Source organism: Typopeltis vanoorti, chromosome 2 (genome assembly GCF_054136105.1).
Source record: "Typopeltis vanoorti isolate ZY-2024b chromosome 2, IOZ_Tvanoo_1.0, whole genome shotgun sequence".
NCBI classification, from domain to species: Eukaryota; Metazoa; Arthropoda; class Arachnida; order Uropygi; family Thelyphonidae; genus Typopeltis; species Typopeltis vanoorti.
In genome coordinates this window covers 126,138,359-126,165,098 of record NC_143550.1, presented here as the reverse complement: position 1 = coordinate 126,165,098, position 26,740 = coordinate 126,138,359, and the positions used below count along the sequence as shown (strand labels likewise).

Here is a 26,740-nt window from a genome sequence, read left to right as displayed (position 1 = left end):
TGCTGTTGCAAATTACCAACTGATCAGCATATCAGAAGTCTCTGGCAAGGTCTTGGAGAAGGTAGTCAAGAGGAAAATACAGGAATACAGGATAGATGAAAATGGGATACTGTATGGGAGACAACATGGTTTTGTGAATGTGAAGGATAGATCATGCCTCAGTAACTTGCTCACATTTTATAACACAGTGACGGCTGAACTGGATAAGGGTAAAGGATTTACAGTGATTCTACTGGACCTTGCTAAGGCCTTTGACAGAATACCACATGGAACTCTAATCAGTAAACTGCAACATATAGGTATGGATATAGGGTTGGTGAGATGGATAAGAGGGTGGCTGATGGAGAGATATCAGAGAGTGGTTTATTCAGGAGTAGAGTCCAAAAGACTGCTTGTGACTACTGGTGTGCAGCAGGGTTCTGTTCTTGGACCAATACTTTTCAGTTTGTTCATTAATGATATATTAAAGGATCTGAGAGCAAGTGTTCACTTGTTTGCTGATGATGCAAAGTTGGGTAGCAATAATGAGTGCACTGTATGTCAAAATTTTGCAAGATGATTTGGATAGTTTGGAGGACTGGGCTAAGAAAAATGGATGTCAATTTAATGTGGCCAAGTGTAAGGCCACATTAAATTGACCTTCCCATTATACATACACCTGAAAGAATGCGTACTTTCCATTAAGTAATGCTAAGACAATTAATGTGAAGTTATTAGCTTCTATATACAAGTAGCCTAGTTGTGAAGGAAGTTGACATCCCCCATCTAAATTACAAATCAGGATTTAACTAACAAGGTCTAACTTTCCTTTAAAAAAAAAAAAAAAAAAAAAAAATCCATACAATAAAAAGTTAGGAAAGATTAGCTGATTCGTAAAGTACTATCTCCCATAAATAGACGTAAGCCGTCGGATCTGTTTAAGTTAGGAGAATGAAGTAGAGTTTCACATGTTTCTTTATAAAGGTATTCCATGAGAAACTGACTGTTGTGAAGAACTCTTGTCTTTCTCCAGTGAACTCTGTGTTTAGTGAAGATGGCATGTTCTGCAAGTCCAGACTTTTCAGGTTTAAAGTATTCAATATAAGATTGGTGTTCTTCTAGCCGAATAGAGGCAAATCTTCCTGTTTGTCCAAAATAAGATAATCCACAAGAGCACGGAAGCTGGTAGCCACCTGGATGATTAAGATGTGGAAGCTTGTCCTTAGGAGAAGTGAGAAAGGTGGAGATTTTTCTGAACGGTCGAAAGGCAAAAAAAAAATTCAGTGGTTTTAAAACTTTTGCTATACGTTCACTGATGCCTTGTACATAAGGGATAGTAATGCACGTTATTTCTTCTGTGTTTGAAGAGGAAGACATATTAAAACTACTTAAAGTTCTTTTAATGAAGCAATTCTTATAACCGTTAGATAGAAGGGAAGAAGTTATATATTGTAGTTCTTTCTGTAAAAGATTGTCTGAAGAACAAAAGGAGTGGGCCCGATGAACCAGTGTTTTAATAGTTCCTGCCTTTTGACTGGGATGGTGATGAGATTCCGCATGGATATAATGGCCTGTATGAGTCTTCTTTCTATAAACTGAGAAATATAGGTTACCATCTGGTTGGCAAAGAATTAGAAGATCTAAAAAGGCTAACTGCTTATTTGATTCTACTTCTAGGGTAAACTTGATCCTAGGATGAAATGCGTTTAACTTAGTGAGAAGTTGTTGAAGTTCATCCAAAGAGTCATTCCATACAGCAAAAATATCATCGACATATCTGAACCAATGAGTAGGTCTGGGAGAAATGTTGTCAAAGATACGTTGTTCAAAATGTTCCATAAAGAAATTGGAGATAGCAGAAGAAAGAGGATTACCCATTGCTGTTCCTTCAATTTGTTGATACAACTTATTTTTAAAGGAAAAATCATATTTTTCCTACATTTAAAGTAGAAAAATCACATTTTCCTACTTTAAATCATATGACAAGGGCACTGAAAACTCTAAAAATAATTTCAGATTTAGCACGTCTTAACTGCCACAAAGATATCAGGATACTGAACTAAAGAGTTGAAGGAAGGGCAACAATTAACAATCTTAATTTGAAATTTGCAATAATAAAGAAAGAAAAGTTGTTAGTTAGTAAGAATAATACCAACAAAAAATTAATTAGCATCAATCTCTCCTGACTGCGATCCCTATTGCCTTTGTGTCAAGTTACCGACAACATTACAGTAGCTTTCTGTGCATGTGTCTCGGTCTGTATAGTTATGAAGAATCTGATTACATTCCAATATGCTTGCAGACTAAACTTACAATGAGGAAAAGAGAAATATTTCTCTACTTGTGAGTAGATGCGGCATATAAGGAATATGTTATAATTACAAAGATGAGAGCCTGGAAATTTCCGCCGCTCCTCAAAATTTATCGCTCTAGGCCCGGGCCTATATGGCCTATACCTAAATATGCCACTGGTTATAGTGATGTTGTTTATAATAAGTTAACTAAACATTTTATAAACAAAATTAAATAGAACATGTAAACTAAATGAACAATACCCATATCTTAAACAATTAATAAATATAAGCCATTTGGTAAGAAAAGATGAAATAGACTTCAAAAGAGACTATTAGATTAAAAAATGAGACTGCATCAGATCATAAGACCTATACCTATATTTATAGTGGCAATGATGATGAATAAGTTATGTACAAAATTAATAATGATACTTAACACAAAAGAGACTATCCAGAAATTTCTGTGTTAAACAATACGTGCTATTTGATATGCCTTTCCAGAAATTTAGTGTTAAATATTACAATGATGAACATGTTCTTTCCCTTGAAATACTTTCCTAATTAGCATATCACATAGTTAAAGACTTAAACACAATTTATTTCTATTCATAAATCATAGGATGAAAACAACAATAAAGCTTCTCATTTTCACACTTCAGCTTCAATGAGTTTTTGGTATGATATTAATTTCTTGTAAAGTTCTTCAGCTGTCCCAAATTTTTCCACTTAAGAAAATTTAACCTAAGAAAATTTAAGTTCTCTTCTTAATATAAATTCTTAAGTTTCAGTAGAGCCTTCTACTCCATACAATTCTAATCATTCTTCAGGTTTTATTTTACAATTCAATAGAACTCTTTTTCTTACTTATGAGAATAAAAGGAAGACTTCTGCATTACTTCAACCTTGGTTTCACTTCTGGATCTGGCTCCCACTGATGTGACCTCAGTAAAGGTTGAAACCGGTCTGGGTAGTGACCCTTCCCATAAAGAAATTTTTTATCTTGTTATAGTGGCAGAAATAGTTAATCAATTCAAATCAGTCCCTCCACCTCTTAGGAGAACAAGTCAATTCATAGTTAGGCTTATGTTTCTTTTTTTTTTTTCATTGAATCAACCACTTAACTATTCAAAGTTTCATGTTGAAAGTTTATTTTTCACTTGGTTAGAGTATAATAAATTTAGTTTAATCCTTTATCCAAGTGTGAGCAAACAAAGTTTGCGCCTGAAAGTATCTTCAGGACTGGGTTAAGGTGGTACACACCAGGGCAACTCGTTGCAAAGGTGAAGCAAGCTACCAACACTCCTAACTCAGTATCTCCTATAATGCAAAACACATCTCCTTGCGGATATGTCTAATGTTATGCATTAAGGGAAGGGCCACTACCCAGACTAGTTTCGACCTTTATTGAGGTCTCTTCAGTGGGAGCCAGGCCCAAGTGGAGATATCAGGCAGAAGCATTAGCAGGTCATCTCTACCTATAGGAATTGCCAATTGGTGTGCCACCCTTTTTTGATAATTTACTCTGGATTTAGAGAAAGATGTTGAAAGTTTATTTTTCACTTGGTTAGAGTATAATAAATTTAGTTTAATCCTTTATCCAAGTGTGAGCAAACTTTGTTTGCTCACACTTGATAAAGGATTAAACTAAATTTATCAAAGTTTCATGTTTTAACACTCTTGAGTTCATTAGGTAGTTTTGCATTAGATACTTGAGATAGTTGGAAGGAAATAAATCATTCAATGCTGTTGGCACACTCTCCCTCGATGAGTCTTTGTGACTCCCTGGAGATGTCACATAATAATAATTTCTTGCTTGCTTGCTTTCACATTTTGTCTTATGCAACCACACCTCCCATAAGTCTCATTTGTTAGCCTTTCCTGTAATCATTCTCCTCTCATCTGCCTGCTATCTTCAATGGCAGCTTCCATCAACCTCAATTCTCCTCTCTAAAGGTATATTCTTCACTTGCTTGAACGTCTGTTCTTACTCATTGATGTTCTCACTTATTAATTTATATTTTGTGCCCTTTTGATCCCATGACTACCAAGGATAAATAATGAGATTGAATCCTTTATGCATGCTTGGATTTGTTCCTAGTTATAACTTCGTAAGTGTACAAGTAGTGTTCAAGACCACTGTACTTCATTTACATGAGGTTAATGCAATCCAAGGAAATTAGAAGGTAAGGTAAAAAGAGGAAGATAATGAAAGAGAAGATATGTAGGAGGGAAGGTAGACAAGGACTTGAAATTTAGTGACCACATTGCTGAAAATGTGAAGACAGCAGATTATGACAACGATGAGGATATTGATGTATGAAAATAAAGAGATTGTGCTATGCAATCTCTTTATTTATGCTGCATGTGCCCTGTGGTGTTCAGATTTAAGGGCATATGATGTCTCTGGAACATGGCTTATGAAAACAAATTTTTAGAATCTGTTGTATAGAGGATGATAATGTAATTGATATGCTTGTGTGGGGATTTGGGTGGCCAGATAAATGCAGAACAGATATTTCATTGTGTGTGTGTGTGTGTGTGAGAGAGATTGTACAAGAGATTATCCTTAGAAGTTGTATAAGGAGAGCATGAGCAGAGGAGTGCAGAGAAAGTTTTTTTGTTTTGGCATGGAGAAAATGGATACATTTGTTTCAGTGTGTATTAAAGTAAATGAGTTTAAGACTAAACAAACACATGTAATAACTACAGTAATAAGTTTTGATAAGTAAATATTTCAACCTAAGTATCAAAAGACATTGCCAATATAGTTAATTCAAACAATACTAGGAATAACATACAGTTAAGGTGCATAATTACAATGGAATCCCAATATGCATGTAGTAACGTGCTATAGAATTAAATTAAAATATATCTGGAGGGGGAAAAAAAATAGATTACATTAAAATAAGGTAACATATCTAAAAAAATATTATTTTACACAATTTTGTATGACAATTTCCCATACTTTAGAAATAGCAAAAACGTCATTACGGCTTAGATTTGGTCTGTGAAGTAGGGCTTCAGCACTTTCTTTATATAGATGTTCGTGTTTATATAAAGATCTATGTAGAAATTTGGTCTTTTTCCAGTGGATTCAATGGTTTGGGTTTTCAACTCTGTGTTGTGCCAAGCCAGATTTCTGCGGTTTGATAAGACGGATATGGTCTTGATGTTCCGAAATGCGTTTATGAATAGATCTACCTGTCTGTCCATAGTAAGACAATTTACAGGAGCATGGAACCTCGTACATACCAGGTAGCATCAGAGGTGAGAGTTTGTCTTAGGAGAAGGTAACATGTTATTACGTGTGTTTGTTTAGTCATGAATTTTCCACAGGTTTCATTGTACAATAAATGAGTTTATGGCATAGTTTAATGAGCATTGTGTTTGATAGTGAGGACTCCCCCAGTGAGTATTTGACTCTATGGAGTTCTAATGATCTTAAGATTATTCATTAGCATTTGGTTTGTTATTAACACCCTTCTTTTAATAACTTTTTTTGCAGGTTGGTGGCCTGTTGACCTTGCCTAGAGCAAGTGAATCTCAACAAGGTGTTTATGTTTGCACTGCCAGTAATATTTATGGTACTGCTCAAGCTCAAGCAAGGCTGCTGATTGCTACACGTAAGTTTGAAAAACTTGTACTTTATTCCCTATTTGTATATGCAGAAAAGTATGTTATTTTTGAATGAGAAACAAAGAATACACAAAATGTACACTAAGTTAGATTTATTGTTGGACTTCATGAAATGCATGCAAGTCTACCAGAACAATTCTAATGTCTTCTGTACCTGTTTAAAGGCACTTGAAGTGAGACAAATGGATTATCATTATCCCCCTTCATTATTGGGAGGAGGGGGGGGACAACACATCCCTTATCAAATGCATTTATTATTATTTTCCTGACCTCCATGGAGTCACAAGACTAATCGCAGGAGGCCAACACTAGGCAACACAGTATCATACCACTCTTTAAACTCATCCACAGTCTCACCACCCTCTCAGACAATGCTTTCCATGCTCCTACCACTCTCCATGCAAAAAAACTTACTTCTTGCCCTTTTACTCGCCACTTTCTTTTGCAACTCCCAGGCATGGCCCTTGTCCTTGCTCCTTTCTCTCGTTCTACCATATGAAAAATCTCCTCTGTGCTCATATGATAATAACCCTTCAACAGGACTTCAAATTTGTATCCACAATCACCCCAAGATCCCTAGCTTCCTCCACTTCTTCCAGTACAACTCCAAGTGAGTATGAAGCATCCCATCAGTGGAACCCAAACGTTAAATTCCTACATTTAGTTGCATTAAACTGACAACCCTCTCTCCCTTTCATTTTCCCACATTCCCAGCTTATTCAAATATGCTTCAAAAGCCAAAACTTCAGCGCTCATTACTTAATAACCCTCCCAAGTTTCACATCATCTGCAAACAACTGAACTGTAGTCCTGTGAAATATCATTGACACAAAGATTGAATAGCAGTGGTCCCAGGACTGAATCCTCTGGAACTCTTGTAACCTTCCTACTCCGTGATATTGCTAACCCATATATAACTCTCTGCTATCTTTTAGAGAGCCAATTACCAATCCAAAGCACTAACCTGATATCCAAACCTATATGATTCAGTTTGTCATGTGGCATCCTGTTAAATGCCTTGAGATAAAAAATGGCAGTGTATGCCTTACCCTCATCCACTGCTCTTGTTACTTTGTTTTAAAAGGTAACCAGATTATTAAACAAGAGTGCCCTTTAACAAATTTGTGCTGGCCTGCATAAATATTACATTTATCTTCCCAATTCTGTGTACGAGTTCTTACTAATTTCTCCTAAATCTTAAAAACTCCAAAAGAAATATAAACAGGTCTATACTTTGATACCTTCATTGTACCACCCTTATGCAATACTACTACCTTATCCTCCTTCCACTCTCCTGGAACTTGTCCCATTGCAAGATTTTCATTAAACAGCCAAGTTAATGGCACAGTCAGTTCTATAGCATATCCCATTAAAATATGTGTTGAAATTCCATGTAGTCCCTTTGCTGTATTGACATTTAGTTACTCAGCATTTAGAATACATATTCTTCATTCACTTCTACCACTTTACCAGTCATACTTTTATGAATAAAGCCTGTAATACCATAATGGAACATGGTAATGAAGTGATCATTAAATAGCTCAACTATGTCTCTGCTTTGGTTCACCTGATTCCCATCTCCACTCAACAAGGTAATCCATCCACAATCATTTTTCTCCTCCTACTCACCACATAGTGAAAGAACTGCTTGAGATTCTTTGATTGCAGTGCCAGTTTGTTCTCATATTCTAATTTTTCTCTCCTTGCAATACTAGTCACTTTCCTAGCCTGAGCCTTATATTCCTCATGCAACTGGTCTCCACCCCTCTCTTTATATGCCCTCCATTATCTTTTTTTCTTCTGTAATTTTCCTTTTAATCCTTTTGTCATCTATTTGACTCCAAAGTGCTGTCTCTTTTTCACTTGAGATATACAGTCATTGCGTTCAGCATTATTTTCTTAAATATCCCCCCCCCATGCACTAATGACCCCTGTTATTTCAAATTCATTCATCCATTGTACTGCTGTAAGCTTGTTTCTAAGCCTATGATAATTCCTTTCCTTATACTTTCACATAAATAATTTCTGTTTTGATACTCCACATGCCTATTCATCCTCCAAATCAGGACTGCATGGTCACTTGCACCAAATGGGAGGAGGAGGAGGAGGAGGTGCAAGTATGTCATCACAATCACATCTTCTGATGCTATGACCAAATGCGAAATTTTTGATCCTCATGTTCCCTCAACCACTTGCTACCTAAGACAGTTGTCCCTCAAGAAATCAAAAATTCAGTTCCTTTATTAATGCATGCTGTCCCCTCTGCCCAGTTTATATCTATGATTGAAGTCTTCCATAGTGATCCCTCATTTTGTACTTAGCAAACTAATTTGCTTAAACATTTCTGATCACCATCTATATTCCTTGGTCTGTAGCAACATCTTACTAAATATCTTGTCTTATAAACATCTATCTCACACCATATACTCTGAAAGCCATTGCCATTATTTCTACTGAAATTCTCCACCCTGAGAGTGCACAATTCATTTCTTATGAGTAACACTCCACCACCATGTTTACCTTTCCTATTCTGCCTAAATATGCTATACCCTTTGATTTCTATCCCTGTTAGAACATCCTCCCTCAGTTAACCTACTTTCACAGATACCTACAACCTTTAGAGATCCTAAGTCAATCAAAGCCACAAATTCATTCCTTCTATTCCTAATACTCCTAACACTTGTATACAGAAAAACCAGTGTATTACCAGTATTATAACCATCATTACTTCCCTCGTACTCCATGTGGCTCTGTAATATAGTGTACACACCCTCATTTCTCAATCCATTATCCCCACATGAGGCCATCCCCTTCAACATTCCACCTTTGCAATTCTAGTTTCCCTGTGCTGCCACACTCATTTGCTCAAAATAAAGCAACACTCTCCAAATGCCTATGCCCTTCTGCATTCAAATATAATCCATCTCTTGCATATAGCTCCCTTCTATCCTCAAACATGCTCCAGCCATTCACATATTTCAGACTTCTTTTCCTGCAGATTATCACTATTATCTCATTCATCATGATTGCTCTTCTCTTCCACTCTGCATTATCATACCAGGGCAACATGATGACTCATGGACACATTTCTGCTGCACTATATCTAACATCAACCTCACATTTCATTCTACACAATTGATTCTACCTCTCAGGTCATTCATTCCAACTATTACTATCATTTCCTCTACACTGCCATTACCATACTCTTCATTCCTCTGGTACTACTCTGCACACCCCCAAATCACTGAATCTCCATACATGACACTCTGGATAGATTCATACATCCTCCTCTCACTGGCATCCCTGACTCTTACAGCTTCGAAACTCACTCTCTCTTGTTTCTCTCCTACTCTCCTCCCTCCCTCTCATCTCTCTCTCTATCCCTTATTCTGTTGGCTTTTGGCAATTTCCTCTCTTCTCATCTCTCCCATTCTCTCTCTCTCTTATTCTCTGCTGCTTTGTTTCTACACTCTCTTGACTTTCTGCAGTTTCCTCTCATCCTCTGTCTCTCCTCCATCTGGTAAACTGTCAGAGGCTGAATCCATATATATGTCTTTAACATTCTCTCCAATCCCCAACACACTGCTGGCATCTATAAACTGAAAATGAGCCTGTTTTCTAAGCACTATCTCTGCTTTCACTAAATCCTGAGATTGAGACACTTGTCTCACAGTACCTTCCACTGCCTACATTTCCTGCACACATACACACTTCTGTCTTGCACTTGCCACATTTTTAAACAATGAGATGCTACATACTGCATGCATAGCAAGCTACAAAATCATCAACCATGCTATGAGTAATGTAGTCTTTAAATGGTGGTGTGCTAGGTATAATGCTAAATTTGTAGCCGCCTTCTTTCCTCCTCCAGTTGTACAGATCTTGCAGGCAGAGATGCTGAAACATTTGTCATCACTAATGACTTTATACAACTTTTTCAGATGCCAACCAGAATATCAGATAACCCAAACACCCTAGATCTCTTCCTCACCAATGACCCCTCCCCCCTTCAAATACACAGTGAAAGTAGTAATTCTGACCACAATCTAGTGCTCATCTCCTCCCCCATGTAACAACACTTGCACAGCCACTCCCATACAAGAGTAGTTTGGCATTATAACAGTGCCAAGTGGGACAGCCTCTATAACTTCTATGCCACATTCCCATGATTGGACTATGGCTTCTGGCCTTCCATCCCAAACATATGCACTGAACTTATCACCAAAGTAATCCTCACCAGCATGGAAACATGTATTCCCCACACTGGTATAAACTACCATTCCCTAACTAAATCCTGGTTCAAGAATCCATCTTCCTTTAGAGCTTATAGAAATACATGCAAAAAAAAAAAAATCATTGCTTCCAGCAGGAAACTAGCAGCCTGTCCAAAGGCAGCTGAGCCTTTTGGTCTCTTGCCAAAATAATTGGCCATAACTTCTTCCTAACACTATTCCTGCCCTTATCATACCCAGATGGCTCTATAGCATTATCATCATCTCTATAGCCACAGAAAAAGCCAATCTTCTGGCTTCTCACTTTGCTTCCAATGCATGCATAACTGACAATGGTAAATGTCGCGCACTCATTTCAGATGCCCAACGTACAATGCCCCCCTATATCCTTTTGTCAGGAAGAGATCAGAAAAATACTGTTCAAGTTAGACAAAAAAAAAACGTCTCCTGGTCCTGATGGCATTTCTTCATTTGTCCTGAAAGTTTGTGCACCAGAACTGACTCCTATTCTATGTCATATATATATATATATATACTCTTACTCTACTGGTATCTATTCCACAACCTGGAAACTGGCCTATATTAAACCCATTCACAAGAAGGGTGACAAGTCACTACCATCCTATCTCGCTTACCTCAGTCCTGCCTAAAGTAATGGGGGAAAAATCATCAATTACCAACTCCTGCACTACCTTGAAGGCACCCACCTAATAAACGACTGACTGGATTCTGTCACTGCCGATCAACAGGAGACCTGTTTGCATGTCACCATCTCTGGACAAATGCCATGGAGAAGTTTGGCAATTCTCAAGTGATTGCACTTTATCTCTAATGCTTTTGACTGGGTCTGGCACAAAGGCTTACTAAGCAAACTACAATCATTTGGTCTGTCCCAAGCTTCTGTAGTTGGATTGTTAGCTGTCTGTCTGTCTGGATGCATACTGTGTATGGTGATGAATGGTTCCTCACCATTCAACTAATGCTGGGGTCCCACAAGGTTCTGTCCTCTCACCCTCTCTTCCTGCTATATATCGATGACCTACTTCAGTTGATCTCCAACCTAATGCAGACAACAGCACATTGCACTCCTCCCTTTCAATTGATAAACCTTACCCTACACAACTCACCCCAACCTACCCTATCCCTCTAGTATTAAAACCTACTTGTCCAGGATGAAATACTCCAATAAAGTGTTTATTGAACAACTCCACTGTCCTCTGCATCAGTCACTCTATTCCCATTTTTATCCCACAATGTCATTCTTCCATAATCATTTATCCTCCTACTGGCCTCATAACTAGAAAATTCTATAGGATTTTCTTTGGATCTTAGCACCAATCTCTTCTCATGTTCCAGTTTTGCCTTTCTTACCATACTAGTCACTCTCCTGGGGTGAGTCTTATATTCGTGATGTATCTGCTTTCCACCCCTCTCCTTGTATCTCTTCCATAACCTCTTTTTCACCTGCATTTCCTGTTTGATATTATTTGTCATCCACTTTACACCAAATTGTGTCCTCTCCTTCACTCTAGAATATAGGACATGAATTGGTGGCACTAATAGCATCAGCCTGTCCAAAGATTATTGGAATGTCTGAGATGTGGTTGACAGAAGATGATATTCTAATAGAAGTAGTAGGGTACAGCATTTTTCGACAGGATAGGAAGGGAAAACGCAGTGGTGGAATACTGCTTATGATAAGTGATGACTTACATCCTCTCAGAATGGAGATTTGGAGGGCAATAACACTAATGGTTTTGAAAGCATATGGTATGAGGTAGACGTGAGTGAGACAGGATATTTAGGGGAATGTTTCTACAAGCCAGGGAACATACAGGGTGAGGAGGAGGAGGAAATGTTTAGGCAGTTAGGCTTGGCAACTGCAAAGAGAAGGGAATATATGTGAATTATAAGGTGGGCGATTATAATAGTCTTAGATATCAACTTGAGGCAGTTCCGTGGAGGGAGCAATTGTAAGGGCAAGATATCATTAGTGCTTATCATTAGTGGATGATAAACAATATCAAACAGGAACTCCAGGTGAAAAAGAGGTTGTGGAAAAGATATAATGAGAGAGATGGAAAGCAGATGAATGAAGAATATGACTCAGGCCAGGAGGAGTGTGGTAAGAAAGGCAAAGCTTGAATATAAGAAGAGATTGACTCAAAGATCCACAAAAAATTCTAGGGAATTTTTTTTAGCTATGTTGCCAGTAGGAGGAGAAATGATTGTGGAAGAATGACATTGTTGGATAAAAATGGCAATAGAATGACTGATTCAGAGTACATAATTCAGTTGTTCAATGAATACTTTATTGGAGTATTTCATTGTGAAGAAGGAGATTTTAGTACTATAAGGACAGGGCAGGTTCAATGTTTAGAAGTACAAGAGGAATGTGTGTTTCAAATACTGAATACTCTGGATGTCAATTTAGCTGTGGGTCTGGATGGAATTTTGCCGGGGTTTGAGTGAATATGCTAAAGAACTGATAGCTCCATTGCCCAGGATTTTCAATGAAAGCTTTGCTATGGGAAATGAAGGATGGTAAGATAGTGCCATTGCATAAGGGCAGCAGCAGACTGGAAGTGTCAAATTATAGACAAGTTTGTGTTTCATCAGTAATTAAGATCTTGGAGAAATTAGTGATGGACCATATACAGTGTTGGGCAAATGAGGATAATATTATCTGTGAGAGTCAACATGGATTTGTTAAGGGTGGTCTTGCTTTAGTAATATTGTTGCCTTTTATAATAACATGACGAGTGGTTGATGTGGGAAAGGCATATTCTGCTATTTTTTAGATTTTGCAAAGGCATTTGACAGGGTGCCACATGATAAGTTGATATTTAAGTTGCAGAACATGTTAGATGTTAGGTTAGTCAACTAGATTCAAGATTGGTTATCTGATAAGTATCAGAGAGTTGTATATGGTGGGGTAATATCAAGGAGACAGAAAGTTGCACGTGGGAACCCACAGGGCTCGGTACTGGTACTTGTATTGTTTAACCTTTATATGAATGACATTGTCAGTAGATTGCAGGGGGATATTCAGTTGTTTGCAGATGTTGTGAAGCTAGAAAGGGTTAATAGTAATAGTGCATATGTGGCAGCACTGCACGAGAATTTGAATGAACTGGACAGATGGGCAAATGGGGGGGGTCGGTTTAATGCAGCAAAATGTAAAGTCTTGAAGTTTCGGATACATTGATGGGAGGCAGCATACTCTGTTGGAGGAGTTGTATTGGAGGAAATAGGGAAGAGAAGAGAGTTGGGGGGGGGGTGATTGATAGAGACCTGAAATTTAGGGAACATATTGCAAAGGTTGTGAAGGTAACCCTGAGGATTTCTTCAATACTGAGTACGCTGATCTGCAAAGATAAAAGAATTATCATTCCATTGTATATAGCCTTGATCAGACCACTCTTGGACTATTGTTTTCAGATTTGGTCCCCAGCATTTCAAGGGATAAATTAATTATGGAAAGGGTACAGAGGCTGATATCAAAGATGGTTTCAGGACTATACAATGTTATGAAGATTGGCTTGGGGAATGTGGACTGCAGAGTTAGGTAGGTAGAAGGACTCTGAGGTGATATGATTGAGACTTTTAAACTGTTGAGAGGTAGTTACAGGGTTGACATTGTGCTTGGTGGAACAGCAGGAAGGTGATGACAAGAGGCCATCCCTGGAAGTTACAAAAGGAAGCTGTGAGCAAGAGGGTGAATAGTGGTTTCTTTGCATGGATGGTTGTTGAACTGTGGAATGCATTGCTGATAGAATAGTTGGAGCACAAGCAGCCAAATAAGTTCAAGGAGTGGTATGATAGACTTTGTGTTTTCTAGAAAAGATCTCCAACAATGAGTCTTTTTGACTCATGGCCTGGATAATAGGCCTTAATAATAATAATACAGTACAACGTTACTTATTATAAATTTGAAATGCACGATAATCAGTTAATGCGATTGTGTGAAATGATATTATTTCCTGCTTTAAGCGAGTGATTATCAGTTGACATGTTTTTTTAAGTTACTATATGTGAAATTTTACTGCACAGGAAATATGTTGTCACTGATCTGCAGCAAGCAAAAAAGGTGGAAGTCGTTAAGAGATATGAAGATGGCTGCTAGTAATCCTATGATTGTGCAAGAGACCTGGGATACAGCGAATCTACAGTTTGGACTATATTAAATAAGAGCAAAGAATACAAAGAACAAGAAAAAGTTGCTACTGTTTCTTTAAACATGCATATCACCCAAAAGAGAAGCCATTTAATGATCACGATGAAGTGTCTTCTATCACTCTGGATTGAGGATTGTAACCAAAAAAGAATACCTCTTAATATAGGGAATATTCAGGCAAAAGCTCTCAATATTTTTACCTCATTGAAAGAGATGAAATTTCAAGAGGAATGTGAACACTTGACTGTGAGTTTAGGATGGTTTGATCATTTTAAAAATCGAACTAGACTGCATATCATAAGTATAACTGGGGAATTTGCTAGTGCTGATAAATATTCTGTGGACCAAGTTTCCTTCAAAGGATAAATCACGAGGGTGATTTATCCTTTGATAAATCACGATTGGAAAATACTCAATCGACAAAATTGTTCTCTTTTGGAAGCATATGCCAACAAAAAAATTTCCTAGCTGAAACTAAAGCATCTCACCAGGATACAAAGTATCTTACGATCATGTTGAAAGTTTATTTTTCACTTGGTTAGAGTATAATAAATTTAGTTTAATCCTTTATCCAAGTGTGAGCAAACAAAGTTTGCGCCTGAAAGTATCTTCAGGACTGGGTTAAGGTGGTACACACCAGGGCAACTCGTTGCATAGGTGGAGCAAGCTACCAACACTCCTATCTCAGTATCTCCTATAATGCAAAACACATCTCCTTGCGGATATGTCTAATGTTATGCATTAAGGGAAGGGCCACTACCCAGACTAGTTTCGACCTTTATTGAGGTCTCTTCAGTGGGAGCCAGGCCCAAGTGGAGATATCAGGCAGAAGCATTAGCAGGTCATCTCTACCTATAGGAATTGCCAATTGGTGTGCCACCCTTTTTTTAATAATTTACTCTGGATTTAGAGAAAGATGTTGAAAGTTTATTTTTCACTTGGTTAGAGTATAATAAATTTAGTTTAATCCTTTATCCAAGTGTGAGCAAACAAAGTTTGCGCCTGAAAGTATCTTCAGGACTGGGTTAAGGTGGTACACACCTTACATCCCTTACATTAAGGGATGTACACACCGTACATCCCTTAATGCATAACATTAGACATATCCGCAAGGAGATGTGTTTTGCATTATAGGAGATACTGAGATAGGAGTGTTGGTAGCTTGCTCCACCTATGCAACGAGTTGCCCTGGTGTGTACCACCTTAACCCAGTCCTGAAGATACTTTCAGGCGCAAACTTTGTTTGCTCACACTTGGATAAAGGATTAAACTAAATTTATTATATCTTACGATCATCTTATGCATTTATTAGTAGGCAATGCAGAAGGCGACTTTAAACTCAACCCTATGTTAGTTTATTGTGCACAAAATCCAAGATCTAACTCTATTGAAGAAATCAGCACAAATGGAAAGGAACTTGGATTTAATGAACTGGATAATGAAGACATAAGAAACTTGCTTGATCCCCATTCAGAACAGTTGAGCGAGAATGATCTCCTTCAACTTTTTTATAAGGAGTGTGAACAAGAAGAGAATGTTACAACTAAGAAGCTAACTGCAAAAGAATTTGAGCTAGTTTTCAATCACATTGAGGATGGTAAGGAAATTTTGTTTGATGCTGATCCTGATATGGAACAAAACTTCAAAGTCCACTGAAATCTTGATAAAGCAATCATCAGCTATCATAAATTGCATGACAAGATGAAGAAGTCTAGCAATTCAAACATCTTCACTTAATTTTTATTATTTATTTTTTTTTGTAAAAAAAGTAGCTCAATTAGATGTTTAGACATTAAATAAAAATTTAAGCAATTGTTTTTTATCCTCTAATATAGCTTATACTGTGATCTATTTTTCCAAATTTATGCTGATGGATGAATTATAATTTTTCCTATTGTTTATTGTATTCGCTTAACATGGTTTCATTTCGTGCGCATTAATTGATGGATTAATTATTCGCGTTAAGCGAGGTTTTCCTGTAACTTAATTTTTGTTATATGCATACTTATACAATATGCATTATTTATGGTCATATTTTGAGCCTTGTGATTCAATGGAAGTGTATTATATAGTGATGATGATGATGATGTGACTCATCAATGTTCTTTGGCAGGTCGTAGTGCTCCTACAGTCAGAATTGAACCAGAAAGACAAACTGTCATACAGGGTAGCTCTGGTGAGATACGTTGCATAGTCAGTGGAACTCCAGTTCCTTTGGTGAGCTGGAGTAAAGTAGGAGCTGAACTATCACCAAGACACCAGGTAAGATATTCATAAATAACTACTTCCATTATTTTTGAGACCAAAGTTAATTCTGTTTCTTCATTCTTTAAAGCTAATTAAAGTACTTCATGTATCATATTTATGTGAAATTAAAAAACAAATGTTGACATGATCAGAAAATCTATTGATATTATTACGACTCCATGGAGTTAATACTTATTGTGGTAAGTCTCCCTCGATGAGCAATATGTTTGTCATGGCAGGGCATTCTCCTAACCTGCACTCTGTGTATATTATTATTCATTTTTATTTATTAATTCTTGTTAAAATTATTTTTACTAGAACTTTAATATAATTAGACCATGACTCTCTCATCATGTATGTACATTTGTGCATATCATTGTTAAATATACCAGTTTCTATTCTTGTGGTTTAATTTGAAAGTCATACTGAAGATCCACTTGATACCGGGCAGAAATTTTATACTGTTAAAAATACAGTAATCTACCTTTTATTCAACCTTCAAAACAACAATTCCTTCAATTAGCTGACCCTTGCATGTCAACAGAGTTTCTCTGTAGATCACTTCAATTATCCAAACTCACTGTTTTTGTAATTGAAGTGTTGGGAAAAATGCTAGATTGCTGTATATACATAAGGTAAATCCATTTTATATTATTTATTAATGATCATGTCTTATATTCCTGTATGTCAAGTTATCTGGTTCTTTCCTTTCACCTTCTACCCTTTTTCTGGATCCCTCTATATTAATTCAACAAAATCCCCTCATTAAGTTAAATTTCTTTCATATTGCCTTTTTTTTTTTTTTTGTACCTACTGAACTCCAACTTACATTTCCTCAACCACTGTCCTTCATAACTAACATTCCAGGTTTGAGACTTTGTCACTCATCTCTGAATCCACTGTTTTCACATCACAGTGGGAAAGGAAATTAAAATTTGGCATTACAGTACATGAATAATCGGACTGATGCTAATTGTGTACTCCTTGTTATTATTATTGTTAATTTTTATTATTATTATTACAGGCTACTAAATGGAGAAAGTTTATTTTTCACTTGGTTAGAATATAATAAATTTAGTTTAATCCTTTATCCAAGTGTGAGCAAACAAAGTTTGCACCTGAAAGTATCTTGTGGGTGAGAGTGATCATAAGGTGATCTTGACCTGGGAGGTGGCTAAATGTGTGAAATTTGTGATTAAGACAGGGTATATGTGGAATTACCATGCTGGCAAGTATGACAAGCTTAGGAAATTGCTTGGATCAGTGCCATGGCATGTACAACTGCAAGGGCTGGACGTCGATAGAGCATGGGAAGTGATCAAAGAGCATTTACAGGAGGTTATGGCTGATTGTATACCTAAGGTCCGAATAGTGAAACAAGGAGGGGTTAAATGGATGAATAACACCATTAAGCTTGAGCTGCAAAAAAAGAAACAACTATGGAGGGAATTTAAAGAAAGGGGTGACCTGCAGGCACACGAACGGTATAAAGTACAGGCCAGAAGGGTAACAAGTGTGGTAAAAACAGCAAAAGCCGATTATGAAAGGAAACTAGCTATGCAAGCAAAAGAAAATCCCAAACAGTTCTTTCAATATGCTGCAAGCAAGAAAAAAACTGTACATGGCAAAATGATTTTAAGGAATGACGATGGTAAAGAGTTCACTGAATCAGTCGATATAGTGGAGTTACTGAGCGCGCACTTTGCAAAAGTATATCATCCAGGTGGTGACGTTGAAAAAATGAAGGAACCATTAGTTTATATGGGAATTGTGATGAATGAAGTGGAGGTGAATAGTCTATTACAGAACCTTAATGTGAATACATCTGTGGGATTGGATGGTATACCGGCACGGGTCTTGCATGAAGCGGCTAATGAATTATCATTGCCCTTGACCATGTTGTTTAATCTGAGTCTCAGGTCTGGCTTAGTCCCGAAGGCATGGAAAGAGGGGAAAATAGTTTCACTGCATAAAGGAGGATCCAAGACTATGGTTGCAAATTACCGACCGATCAGCATATCAGGAGTCATTGTCAAGGTCTTGGAGAAAGTAGTCAAGGGAAAAATACAGGAATGGATTGATGAAAATGAGATACTGTACAGAGGACAGCATGGCTTTGTGAAGGGTAGATCATACCTCAGTAACTTGCTCAAGTTTTATAACAAGGTGACGGCTGAACTGGATAAGGGAAATGGGTTTACAGTGATACTGCTGGACCTGGCAAAGGCGTTTGACAGGATACCACATGGAATTCTAATCCGTAAACTACAACATATGGGAATGGATATAGGGTTGGTGAGATGGATAGCTGGGTGGTTGATGGAGAGATATCAAAGAGTAGTTTATTCAGGAGTAGAGTCCAAAAAACGGCCTGTGACTAGTGGTGTGCCACAGGGTTCTGTTCTTGGACCACTGCTGTTTAATCTGTTCATTAACGATATAGGGAAGGGTCTAAGTGGGACAGTTCATTTGTTCGCTGATGATGCAAAGTTGGGTAGGGCGATAGTGAATGCAGAAGATGTCAAAGTCTTGCAAGATGACTTAGATAGATTGGAGTTCTGGACTAAGGAGAATGGATGTCAATTTAATGTGACAAAATGTAAGGTTATGCATTTCGGAGTGAAAAGATCAGCAGCAGTATACCACATTGGTGGAACTGTACTCCAAGAGATTGATGAGGCCAGGGACTTGGGAGTGTTGGTGGATAGGGAGATGAAGTTTAGGGGGCACATTGCGAAAGTAGCTAAATCAGCTCATCAACTCACTTGGTTGTTGAAAAATACCTTGACGAGCAGAGAAAAACAAGTTATTGTACCTCTGTACCGAGCCCTGATAAGACCTCATCTCGACTACTGTGCCCAGATTTGGTCACCTCGGTTCCTTCTTGATGGGGAGGAGGTGGAGAGGATCCAGAGGCGAGTGACTAAGATGATAGCAGGTCTATGGAATGAACCATATGAGAACAGGTTGAAGATTTGTGGGTTGCAGAAACTAGTTGATAGGCGGAAAAGAGGAGATATGATTGAGACATTTAAATTGCTAAAAGGATTCTATAGGATTAATTCAGATGATATTTTTGAGATCAGGACTGGTGGTGGGAGAACTAGGGGACACCCATGGAAGCTGGGCAAGAGCGTGGTTAGCAGGGGTGTTAGAGCTGGGTTCTTTACTTTAAGAGTGGTAAATGAGTGGAATAAGCTGCCAGAGTCTGTTGTGGGTGCTATGACGGTGAGCGAGTTCAAGGCAAGGTATGATAGATACTGTGAGAATGTTGAACAGCTGTGCGAACATGATGTTTAGGGCCTCCCTCGATGAGTCTAAGGACTCCTGGAGTAGCCCGTGGTAATAATAATAATAATAATAATAATATCTTCAGGACTGGAGCAAGGTGGTGCAACACTAGGGTGACTCCTTGCAAAGGTGGAGCAAGTTACTATCACTAATATCTCAGTATCTCCCATAATGCAAAACACATCTCCTTGCAGATATGTCTAATGTTATGCATTAATGGAAGGGCCACTACCCAGACTAGTTTCGACCTTTATTGAGGTCTCTTCGGTGGGAGTTTGTTGGGAGTGGAAGTTTGTTTGCTCACACTTGGATAAAGGATTAAACTAAATTTATTATATTCTAACCAAGTGAAAAATAAACTTTCAACATCTTTCTCTAAATCCAGAGTAATTTATTTAAAAGGTGGCACACCATTTGGCAACTCCTATAGGTAGAGATGACCTTGCTAATGCTTCTGGCTGGTATCTCCACTTGGGCCTGGTTCCCACTGAAGAGACCTCAATAAAGGTCGAAACTAGTCTGGGTAGTGGCCCTTCCATTAATGCATAACATTAGACATATCCGCAAGGAGATGTGTTTTGCATTATGGGAGATACTGAGATAGGAGTGATAGTAGCTTGCTCCACTTTTGCATGGAGTCGTCCTAGTGTTGCACCACCTTACCCCAGTCCTGAAGATACTTTCAGGTGCAAACTTTGTTTGCTCACACTTGGATAAAGGATTAAACTAAATTTATTATTATCTACTCCATGGAGTCCTTAGACTCATTGAGGGAGGCCCTAAACATCATGCTAAGCACTATTCAACATTTGCACAGTATCTGTCGTACTTTGTTTTGAACTCATTCACATCCACAACAGAATTGCCAACCTATTCCACTCATTCACAACTCTCCAACTAAAAAACCTAATTCTAATGCCCTTCCTAACTACACTCTTGCTCAGTTTCCAAGAATGGCCCCTAGTTCTCCAACCACCAGACCTGTTCTGAAAAATTTCCTCTGAATTAATCTTGTAAAAAAAAAAAAACCTTCCATAATGCATAGCATTATATATGTCCTTAAGGATATGTGCCTTGCATTATGAGATACTAAGGCAATTGATGTGAAGTGATTAGCTTCTGTATACAAGTAGCACTCCCGTGAAACTCATGGAAATATGACAAGGATCTGTATTAAGTTTTGCAAGTCTTGAAAAAGCATATGACAAGGTGGTCAGAGAAAAACTTTTCAAAGCACTGCAGTTCCTTTCAAAGGCTGCTAGTTCTCCCACCACAAGACCTGTTCTGAAAAATTTCCTCTGCATTAATCTTGTTAAAACCCTTCAGTAATTTGTATGTCTCAATTATATTATTTCTTTTCCACATGTCAGCCAGTTTCTGTAACTTACAAATCTTCAACCTGTTCTTGTAAAGTTCATTCCATAGAACTGCTTCCATCTTGGTCAATCACCTCTGGATGCTCTCCGCCTTTTCCTCATCACTAAGAAACCCAAGTGACTAGATCTGTGTGTAAGATGTTGTCTTATCAAGGCCCAATAAAGAGGAATAATAACTTGCTTATCATTATTATCTCTGCTCATCAACGTATTCTTCAGTAATCAAGTAATCTGATGAGCTGCTTTAGCCATTTTTGCTATGTGTCCTCTAAGCTTTAACTCCCTATCTACCAACACTCCCAAATCTCTGGTTTCGTCTGTTTCCTGGAGTACAGTTCCTGAATGTGGTATATAGCTGGTAATATTTTCATCCCAAAATGCATAACCTTACACTTTGCCACGTTAAACTGACATCCATTCTCCTTTTCCCAGTCTGCCAGTCTATCCAAATCATCCTGCAAAATTTGAACATCATCTGTATTAGCTATTACTCTACCCAACTTTACATCATCGGCAAACAACTGAACAGTTCCTCTCAGATTTTTTCCGATATCATTAATGTACAAATTAAACAGTAGCAGGCCAAGAATAGCCGTATGGCACACCACTGGTCACAGGCCTTTTTCTGGACTTTACTCCTGAATAAATTATTCTCTGATATTTCTCCATTCACCATCCTCTTATCCAGCTTACCAACCCTTCCATCCCCATGTGCTTCAGTTTATTGATTAGAATTCCATGTGGCATCCTGTCCAAGGCTTTTGCAAAATCTAGCAGTATTACTGTATCACTGTAGTACCTTTATCCAACTCAGCTGTCACTGTATTATAAAACATGAGCAAGTTACTGCGGTGTGACCTACCCTTCATTAAACCACATTTCCCCCTCCTCTATACAGTATCACATTTCCATATTTTGCTCTTGACAAGAACTTCTGATATGCTGATCGGTCAGTAATTTGCTACATCAGTCTCAAGCCTCCATTATGCAATGTAACTAATCTCCTTTCTTTCTACTCCCTTAGGACTAACCCAGAGCTGAGAATTAGATTAAACAATATGGTCAAGGGCACTGACAATTCTCTTGCTGCTTCATGTAAAACTCGAGCTGGTATACCATCTAATCCCAGCGCTGTATTCACATTAAGGTTCTGTAATATGCTATGCACCTCCATTTCATTTACCTCAGTTCCCGTATAAGCCTTTGGCTCTCTCATTCCTTCAATATCACCACCTGGATGATGTACTCTTGTGAAGTATTTGCCCAGTAATTCTACTATTTTGATTGATTGTTACCTCCTTACCATCGGTATTCATTAAAATCATTCTGCCATAAACATTGTTCCATTTACTTACAGCATATCAAAAGAACTGTTTGGGATTATCTTTGGCCTGCACTGCTAATTTCTTTTCATACTCTACTTTTGTCTTTCTTACCATGCTGGTTACCATTTAGCATGCGCCTTGTACTTGCTCATGTACTGGCTGGTCACCTTTCTCCTTGAATTCCCTCCATATTTTTTTTTTATTTTTTGCAGTTCCAGTTTAATGATGATATTCATCATTACCTTTAGTCATCTCCCAGGTGAAGACCATATGATCAATCTCACCAGTTGGTAGCAACGGTTATAGACAAATTATCAGATGCAGTTACTAGATCAAGCACTCTAACACCCCTAGTATATTAAATTACATGCTGTCCTGCATAATAATTACTTGCCCTCCATCAATAGCTTATTTATCAATGCATACTGTCTCCATCATCCTTTTCATTCCCTAGACTATAGAAGCAACTATATATTTTGATTATTTCTTGGATCCAGTCTTAACTTGTCTTCTGTTGCATATATTCCACCAGTATGCATATATTACAAATTATACATACTCAACACCACCCTACACAAAAATGAGGTATAATAAATATCCTCAAAAATAGCTGCAACAATTTGCTCCAATGAAGATTAACTCAGAACTACAATGGATTAAAACTGTTTTCATAAGAAACGAATATAATAAAGAAAATGCTTAAATGTCAGATATCCCTTATATTAAAGACATATATATGAAAAATATATCTATAAATTTAAGGAAATACAACATTAAAACTTCCTTCAAACCTCTTGTAAAATTAAAGCACATCTAATGAACCCCTCTTCCCACATCCAAAAGTATTATTATTGTACAGTATCTCCATGGAATCTGGAGACTCATCGTCGGAGACCCACACTAACGTTTACACACACAAAACTTATCTTATCTTTCCTTAAACATATTTACTGTCAGGGCACTCAAAATTAATTCTGCAATCTATTCCACTCATTCACCAATTACCAGGCAAAAAATCTAGTTCACATACTCTTATTTCCACAAATGACCCTTAGTTCTCTGACTTTCACATGTTGAAAATTTTTCATTGCATTAATTTTATAAACTGCTTCAATATCTTACAAGTTTATATTACTTCTCCTCTTCTTTTCCAATCAAAGAAATGTAACCCATATACCTTCAGCATATCTTCATAGGGAGCATTCCAAAAATCTATCCCCAGCTTGGTCAATCATTTCTGAATCCTCTCTACCACCTCTTGATCCTCAAGAAATCTAGGTGACCAAATCTGTGCACAGTAGTCAAGATGTGGCCAAATGCAGTCTTATAAAGAAAGAGAATCCTATCAGCTTACCTCTGCTTCTTCTTAGCATCTTTTTCTAAATCCCAGTTATCCATTTAGCTATCTTCTCAAAGTTTCCAATATACCCTCTTGAACTCCCTGTCCACCATGGCAGAGAGCAAGGATTATGAATGATATTCTGGCTGAAATGTGTGAGGAGATGGAAGTACAGTTTGTTAATGTGTGCAATGAGTTTGAGGGATGAAGTGAGCTGTATGGGAGCGATGGACTGCATTTGAGTGGTTATGGTGTGAGTCACTTGGAGAGACTGCTGCTGGAAGGTAGAGAAGCGAATACAGAGAATGAATCAGATCGAGAGGGGAGTGATGTGGAAGAGCAGGAGAGTAAGACAGGAGAGATTGAAGTGGAAATGAATGGGGAAGTGAGTGGTATGAGTATAGAAAATGAGAGAATGGGTGTACAAGAGTAGCAGGGAAACGGAGACTCAGGGTGGACAGGGGTACACAGCGTGAGAAACGTGGATGCTCCAAGAGGAGGTGAGAGCATGTGTAGGCAGGAAAGAAAAGGGATGACCAGGGATCAAGAGGAAACAGATGAAATTGAAAAGAGTTCTAAAATGAAGAAGCAGAAAGGGAAATGGCCCTAGTCCAGCATGGAGAGATCACATCGAGTGAGTGGTATCAGTGGAACTAGCTGGAGATCCAGAAATGAGCTGTCATGTTTGTATACCAATGCAAGAAGTATAAGAAACAAGGCAGATGAAATGGTTGCACTAATTGCGTCTGTTCACCCAAAGATTGTCGGAATAAGTGAGACATGGTTAGATGAGGATGACATCCTGACAGGAATAGAGATGGAAGGGTATGATATGTTTCATGAGGATAGAAGGGGTAAAAAGGGAGGGGAAGTGCTATTGATGATAGAGAAAGAGTTATGTCCATACAAGATAGAGATGCAAGAGGGAAATAGGACCAGTAGTTTTGAGGCAGTATGGTGTGAGATAGAGGTGAATAGAATCAAATACTTGGTGGGATGCTGTTATAGACCTGGTATTGTGAATGATGCTGATAGAGAAATGTATAGTCAAATTAGCCAAACAAATAAGAACAGGGTGATCATTATGGGTGATTTTAATTATGGCAATATAGACTGGAATGAAGAGATAGCAACTGGAATTAAAGTAAATGAGTTTCTTGAGTTTTTGAGGGATAACTACCTCAGACAGTGTGTAACAGAGGGCACACGAGGATTAAGGGTCTTGGATTTGGTCATCTCATCAGAGGATGTAATTATAAATGAGATGTCAAATCATCCACCAATTGGTGAAAGTGACCATGAAATGATTACCTGGGTGGTTGCCAGCAGTGCAAGGACCCCTGTGAAAAAAGGGTATATGTGGAACTACAATGGGGGGGGGGTGATTATGAAGAGCTCAGGAGACAGCTTGCAGGTGTAGCATGGAATGATGAGTTAGCTGAAAAAGAGATCAATGCAGCTTGGGGGATTTTCAAAAACTATTTAGTAGATGCAATGTCTAGATGTATACCATGGGTGAGAAGGTTAAATAATGTAGGTGTGAGATGGATGAATAAAGAGATTAAGCATGCAATACAGAGAAAAGGGGCGTTGTGGAGGCAGCATAAGAGAAGTGGAAGTAACCAATTTTATGAGGTCTACAAAGACCAGGCAAGGAGGGTGACTTGGTTGGTGAGAGTAGCTAAAGAGAGGTATGAACAGCAGTTAGCTAATGAAGCCAAAAAGAATCCTAAGGAGTTCTTTTGATATGTAGCCAGCAAAAGAAAGAATGATTATGGAAGTATACCATTGATTGGAGGAAATGGTATAAAGACAGCTGTTGCAGAATGTGTGGTAGAGATATTTAATGAGCAGTTCATGAAGATCTTTCAATCTTGTGAATGTGACTTCATGGAGAGATTAAGAGCAGTTGATGATGGGGAGGAGAGACTGACTGTAAGTGAGCAAGAGGTGTTTGGGGAGTTGAGTAAACTAGATGTAAATAAGGCTGTGGGACTTGATAATATATCACCGCACATTCTGAAGGAATGTGCCAGGGAGCTGACACCTGCCTTGACATATTTTTTTAATACGAGTCTTGCACTTGGTCAAGTTCCTAAGGAGTGGAAGGAGGGCAAGGTTCTGCCACTTCATAAAGGAGGTGATTGATCTCAAGCATCAAACTATAGGCCTATCTCTGTGTCAGGTGTTCTGGTTAAGTTGTTGGAGAAGCTTGTGAGAACTAGGATCCAGAGTTGGGTTGACAACAATGGTATTATCTTTGATGGACAGCATGGATTTGCTAAAGGGAGGTCATGTAATAAGTAATTTTATTGTAATAAGTAATCTACTTACTTATTACAATAAAGTGACTGCTTCCTTGTACGGAGGAGAAGGATACACAGTAATATACTTGGATTTCGCAAAAGCTTTTGATAGAGTATCTCACGATAAGTTGACAGTCAAACTAGAGCAGATGGGGTTGGATATTAGATTAGTGCATTGGATTGGAGACCGGCTATCTGATAGGTATCAACAAGTTGTGTATGGGGGTGTGATATCCAGGAAAAGGAAAGTCACTAGTGGAGTGCCTCAGGGGTCTGTTTTAGGGATATTATTATTTAACTTGTATATTAATTATATTGGCGAAGATTTGGATGGAGATATTCAGTTGTTTGCAGATGATGCAAAGTTGGGACAGACCATAAAGGGTAGTGAAGATGTTGTGGCCTTGCAAGAAGACGTGAATAAATTGAGTGATTGGGCAAGCAAATGGGGATGCGAGTTCAATGTTGCAAAATGTCAAATCACCACCACAAAAAAAATCACCTAACGCCTTTTTATTCCCGTATATACGGGAGTAGG

At 38.0% G+C, this 26,740-nt stretch overlaps 1 protein-coding gene across 6 annotated transcripts in view; it reads left to right on the top strand.

The window, feature by feature from the left end:
• Nucleotides 1-26,740, top strand: part of LOC150109418 (basement membrane-specific heparan sulfate proteoglycan core protein-like) — a 1,783,738-nt gene that overhangs the window by 1,303,682 nt on the left and 453,316 nt on the right. For all 6 annotated transcript variants that reach the window (XM_090413063.1, XM_090413041.1, XM_090413033.1 and 3 more), the window contains 2 exons: nucleotides 5,779-5,896; nucleotides 16,432-16,580. In XM_090413063.1, the coding sequence (XP_090269189.1) occupies nucleotides 5,779-5,896; nucleotides 16,432-16,580 (267 nt within the window). The remainder of the gene's footprint in view (nucleotides 1-5,778; nucleotides 5,897-16,431; nucleotides 16,581-26,740) is intronic.